Consider the following 5,085-nt stretch of genomic DNA (forward strand, 5'->3'; position numbering starts at 1 on the left):
GCTCCGAACTTGTTCTTAGATATGAAGATGTAACTTCAACAGCTTAAAAATTACACATCGGAGTATAAAGATAGTAGCCACTATACAAACTATTGCAATAATATGTCACTGTGAAAAAAAAACTTGACCATCTGTTCGTATGTGCGGGGGTGCAAGCCAATGGACGAAAATCTTTACTAACCATTATAGATTGAAATCAGAATTAAGTAGTTGCTATGCCAAGGTGAGGCCTCAACAATTTTTGAAAAGGAAAAATTACGTGATGATGCATATGCAAAGAAATCAAATCATGGAAAAGAGTAAATTATTACATTGGTAGTACACAAACTTATCAGGTGGGTACACTTTAGTACACGAACTTGTAAAACGCTCGTTTTAATACATGAACTTGTCTGATGCGTGCAAAACAATGCTACAATAACAGGTCATAGCCAATTTTACTAAATTAGACGTTTTACTAAGTTAGATGTTGATTAGGGATACAACGCGCACACGTGAGGTGGGCATGAGATATGCTATCTTTGTAAACTTGATTTGTATTTTATTTTTCTTTGTTTTACCCCTTGCATCATTTCTCTTTTTTTATGTCTTTCTTCATGCAATCTTTAGGTCATATTAAACTTTTTTTTATTGAATCATGCATGGCGAGGACACCGAAGCCATTGATTAATTCCAGGGCTTTATACGCGGACATGAATCATGCATGGCGAGGAGACACCAGCAAGTGCTCTTCTCTGGAGCAAGTTGAGATTAGGAAAACTAGTAGGGACCAGCGTGTTGCCACTTGCCACTGGCTGAATGGCACTGTGTGAAACAAATTTACATCAACTGGAGCTTTTGTCATGGACTATACATCCAAGGATTTGGCATGAAAATATTTCAAGACCATCTGGCTGATACCATGGCACAGATGTATATAGCCTAACATGGAATGTTGGTTGTAGATGTGAATCATTTTCTGATATATTCAAACAATGAACAGTAGGCACTGAAGTTAATATGGTAATGGAAAGTTTTCTGTGAAATCTAAAATGTCAAATGGGGCAGAAATGTTGTATAATATAGGCTAATCCTGAAATGCAAAATCACACCACAATAACAGTAAGAATTTGAGTAGGGCTACATTGTTATTTAGCCTCATAAATGAACGAAACGACTATGACTGTCATATGGTTCATTTGCAATCCACACCTAGACATGACTATTGTGTCATCATATATCACATCAAAGTCTACTTTGCATTCTTCCGATCAGCAAAATGGCATTTGAGCTAGCCTGATGTACATGATAGAAAGCATAGCCGACAACACAGCACCAGAGAATGCACCATAATATAGGGAAAAAGTTAAAAACAACAGGGCAGCTGTTAAGGTCATGTAAATATAGATAAGATTGACCAGTACTTCACACGGTAATAAGACAGTATGAAAAGAAATAATACCACGTGTTGCCACATGCATGCTAAAAATCAAATGAGAAGTTATTAGAATCTTCTGCTAATCAATAGAATATTTGTTATGAATATAATGAAAAAATGTAAAAATTGTGGCACACATTCATATATACCTGACTTAATTGTTTAATACAAACAGAACACGCTAGTTTAAAATGCCATCTGAAATGTATCTCAGGGAAAAATGTGAAACAATATACCTCAATGAGGTAAATAAAGTAGAAATTACATATTTGAAATGGGCATAACTGACATAATACAGCTACTGAAATGGTGGGAATCATTTCCTCCATTAGCTACTTGAAAGAGGCTAATAGAGCATGAATACTCAATTCACATCATATCACACTGCAAGAGGCATTGGCAACACATGGATGAACAAATTCTTCGTGCTCGGCAGCACCAAACAGAAATAATCTCTTCATGCAAGCAGGAGCAAGCTTTAAAAACGGATTGGTAAGCACAAATAGTAGAGACCCGAAGACTATCAAACTACAATTTAAGGAAGAGATTACCTGATAGCATATGATAGTAGTATAATAACGCCGGTTGTTCCATTACCAATGTAACTCAGAAGTTGTACTGGATGGTCTTTACAAAAATTAAGCTCAATTATGCAGTTATGTTGTTATACATCAATTTGTGTATTATTCAGCAAATGAAATGCAAGATGCATGACGACGATATACATAATTAAACTTAATCATAGAATCATTGTCATAAGATTAAAAATCAAGCAGAATATCAATACAGACTATATGGCTCTAGGGAACTTGAACGGAGCTGGCAGTTATTTTTTCTTACATATGCAAGCAGTGTAAGTAGCATTTTAAACTTGATGGTGTAAACATACATGCCTAAATATTTTTTGTATAAAAAGAATTAGTAAGAATAGCTAATCAGGTTGTACTGGTTGAAAAAGATTTAAAACAATAACATGAGCATCTGTAATGTAGAAACCTGTAAAGGGTGAAGGAGATGTAACAATGTACAATACCTTTGATGGCTTTGATAATAATAACTGCATGCAGCACTCACCAAAAATACGGTCTAACATTGTTAATGTTATGATAGGATGCTCTGCATAGAGATGAATTGGAGAACACTTCTCAACAACATATGGACTTAGAATACAAGAATATGTGATTTAAATACAACAACTCTGATGGGGTGACATACATAGAGTTCTTATGTAGCTAAAAATAGGGGAGCAATGTAGGTAAGTTAAAAATGCTAGGCAACTGCTACTATATGGACTGATAGAGAGGATTTTGCCGTTGAACTCATAAATCCCTTCCCTAAGAAATGTGCCATCACTGCCCATATACTTTTTGCTTGTCTGATGCACCCTGCAGTCACTTTTATGATCATATATAGACATAAAACACTAATGAATTACCTTCAGTCACTTATTGATTTTACTTTGGGATATCGGCCAATCACTGCAAAAATCATTTACTCAATCAAGTTAATTAACATGTTAAGCAAGACAGAATGTGTATCTACATCCAAGTGGTGTATGTGTATTTGCAGGGAAAGGTAGTAATCAGCAAACATGACATACATACGTGATCCTTTCATTTGTGCTTCCAAAAATATCTGCAGGCCTGCACATAAAAAAAATGTTGTGAATCAACGGAATATGGCCTTCTAACGGTGAAATTTCAGAAGCTTAATGCAGGTAAAGCATTTGTAACCTCATATGTTCAGACCTGAATGACCATGCACTACATACAGAAAAATCAAGCAGAGGCTGCCGGGTTTGATATGAAAGAGAGCAGTGAGACAGAGGACTGTTAAACAGAAGTGAGCAATCAATTTGAGGATTCGTATCAGCAGGAGGAGATTTAGCTACTGCCACACCCACGTCGAGCTTCACCTTCTGATTACCGCGTGCTTGTGGGGGCTGGATGCGGGCACAGATCTTGCAAGAACCAAAGTCTGCGTGGGATGGGGAAGGAGACGGAAATGGCGGCGACAGTGGGACACCGGACTCGCAAGAAGTCGATGGGAAGACAGCGACGGTAACCACTGGCTCCGCACGGCGGCGGCGACGGCTGGCTCCGCGAGCTTGAGAAGAAGGCGGCGGCTCCGGCTTCACGAGCTCGAGGGGAAGACGGTGACGGTGGCGGTGGCGGCGGCGGCGGCTCCTCGTGGGAAGAGGAGAGGGATTAGGGTTCGAGAGTAGCTTCTGGCTACTGGGGGAGGATGGGGGCACGAACGTCTCTGATCGGATGAGCCCGCCGAATCGGACGGTGTACATGTAACCAGCTACTGTCACCATGTAGATCGGCAGCTACTGTTACCCCTGTTCTTTTGTTATACAGATGACGATGATGAAGATAGGGGTAAGTAAAACAAGAAAGTTATCGGTGCATGATTAGTTAAGTTTTAATTATTATAAATTTAAAATAATATGCTTAAATCCAAGTTTGAAGGGCTAGTGCAGTTGCTGTCTACATGTTGAAAACACTGTCACACATTCTAAATTAAATGGATGAATAGCTAAAGTGGTCCTTCAAATTTCATCTAAGGCTCAGTTTAGTTCTTGATGTTTCAATCTATCCATATTAGTCCTCCAAGTTTTCATTTTAGTTCAAACTTATCCTTAAACCAACAACTCTCTTGATAAATGACACTTATACCCCCATCATTCATATATATATAAGAGAAAAAAATGTATGCTTGATTTTTTTTATTGATAATGTATAGTAAATTATGTAAAACGAAAATAAATTATGTACTTCTATACGATAGAAATTGCTTAAGTTTCATGTGTACATGTTGAAATAATGGGAAGTATATCTGCAATGTTGTTTATTCATCTTGGTTTTCTCCTTTTTAGTATATAGTTGTATATAAATTAAGGGCAAAAGGAACATTTTCTAATATAAATATTGACTAAAAATAGCCATATGGCATATTATGTGGGCCCAAGGATGATGTCAAGTCAAAACAAATATTTAGAGGAGTTATGTGGACAAAATGAAACGTGAAGAACCAAATTGAACTTTCGGTAAAACTTGAGAGACTAAATTAGCTATTCACCCAAGTCGATTTATTTAGTCATAAACTCGTGAAACAAGTTTGGTCTCGTCTCCACGTTTTACTAGTTGTCTGGGCAATCGTCTTGCATAGCGCGAACATAACCTTTTCTTGAGACACATTAGATAAGCATGGCTTCGTATACACACACGTTTATCCTGCAAACACATACACACACCTTATTCATATTTCTATGAGCACCTTCAAATGTTGGGCTGATATGTCTTCAGCTCCATTATTTGAGAGAAAATCCCCTATGTACCCATGAAAGTTCATATAATCCCTTCTATACCTCTGAATTTTGCTCAATCCTTTACATACCCCTAAATTTTAGTTTGAATCCCTTCCATGCTCTTTCCGCTAGTTGACCGTTAGTTGACCGTTAAATTCTTTTGAAAAAGTCCATTTTGCCCTTTGTTGTGAAGAAACATAATAAATTAATGAAGTATATTGTTGGAATATAAAAATTTATTGGATGAGACTATTATATTTATGAGTATTTGATGCACCATATTATTTGTGACAAATTTACTTTTACATATGATATAAAAAGTTGATAGTTATTTATTAGTTATTAAAAGTTCTTT

The 5,085-nt window shown here is 36.8% G+C and overlaps 1 protein-coding gene across 6 annotated transcripts; it reads right to left on the bottom strand.

Moving 5' to 3' along the window:
• Nucleotides 1-683: 683 nt before the first annotated feature.
• Nucleotides 684-3,737, bottom strand: LOC127776014 (uncharacterized). Of its 6 annotated transcripts, none has more exons than XM_052302337.1 (4): nucleotides 3,151-3,737; nucleotides 3,022-3,060; nucleotides 2,853-2,895; nucleotides 719-2,533 (listed from the first exon to the last, which is right to left on the bottom strand). In XM_052302337.1, exons 1-3 carry the CDS (start codon nucleotides 3,735-3,737, stop codon nucleotides 2,859-2,861), a joined length of 663 nt encoding a protein of 220 aa, XP_052158297.1. In that variant the 3' UTR covers nucleotides 719-2,533; nucleotides 2,853-2,858. The 6 variants fall into 6 exon arrangements, 2 of the variants coding, with proteins under 2 accessions (XP_052158297.1, XP_052158296.1); XR_008018089.1 differs by having other exon boundaries at nucleotides 722-1,893; nucleotides 1,969-2,895; XR_008018092.1 differs by having other exon boundaries at nucleotides 720-3,060; nucleotides 3,151-3,246; nucleotides 3,333-3,469.
• Nucleotides 3,738-5,085: the final 1,348 nt, after the last annotated feature.

The sequence above is a fragment of the Oryza glaberrima genome, chromosome 6 (assembly GCF_000147395.1).
Source record: "Oryza glaberrima chromosome 6, OglaRS2, whole genome shotgun sequence".
Taxonomy (NCBI): Eukaryota; Viridiplantae; Streptophyta; class Magnoliopsida; order Poales; family Poaceae; genus Oryza; species Oryza glaberrima.

Bases quoted from the DNA above. Each gene is read 5' to 3' on its own strand.
- LOC127776014 (XM_052302337.1), bottom strand. From the start codon at position 3,737: ATGGTGACAGTAGCTGGTTACATGTACACCGTCCGATTCGGCGGGCTC. The intron at 3,061-3,150 runs GTTACAAATGCT...TTTTATGTGCAG, and splicing joins TTCAGGTCTGAACATATGAG to GCCTGCAGATATTTTTGGAA. The intron at 2,896-3,021 runs GTATGTATGTCA...TGATTTTTGCAG, and splicing joins AGCACAAATGAAAGGATCAC to TGATTGGCCGATATCCCAAA.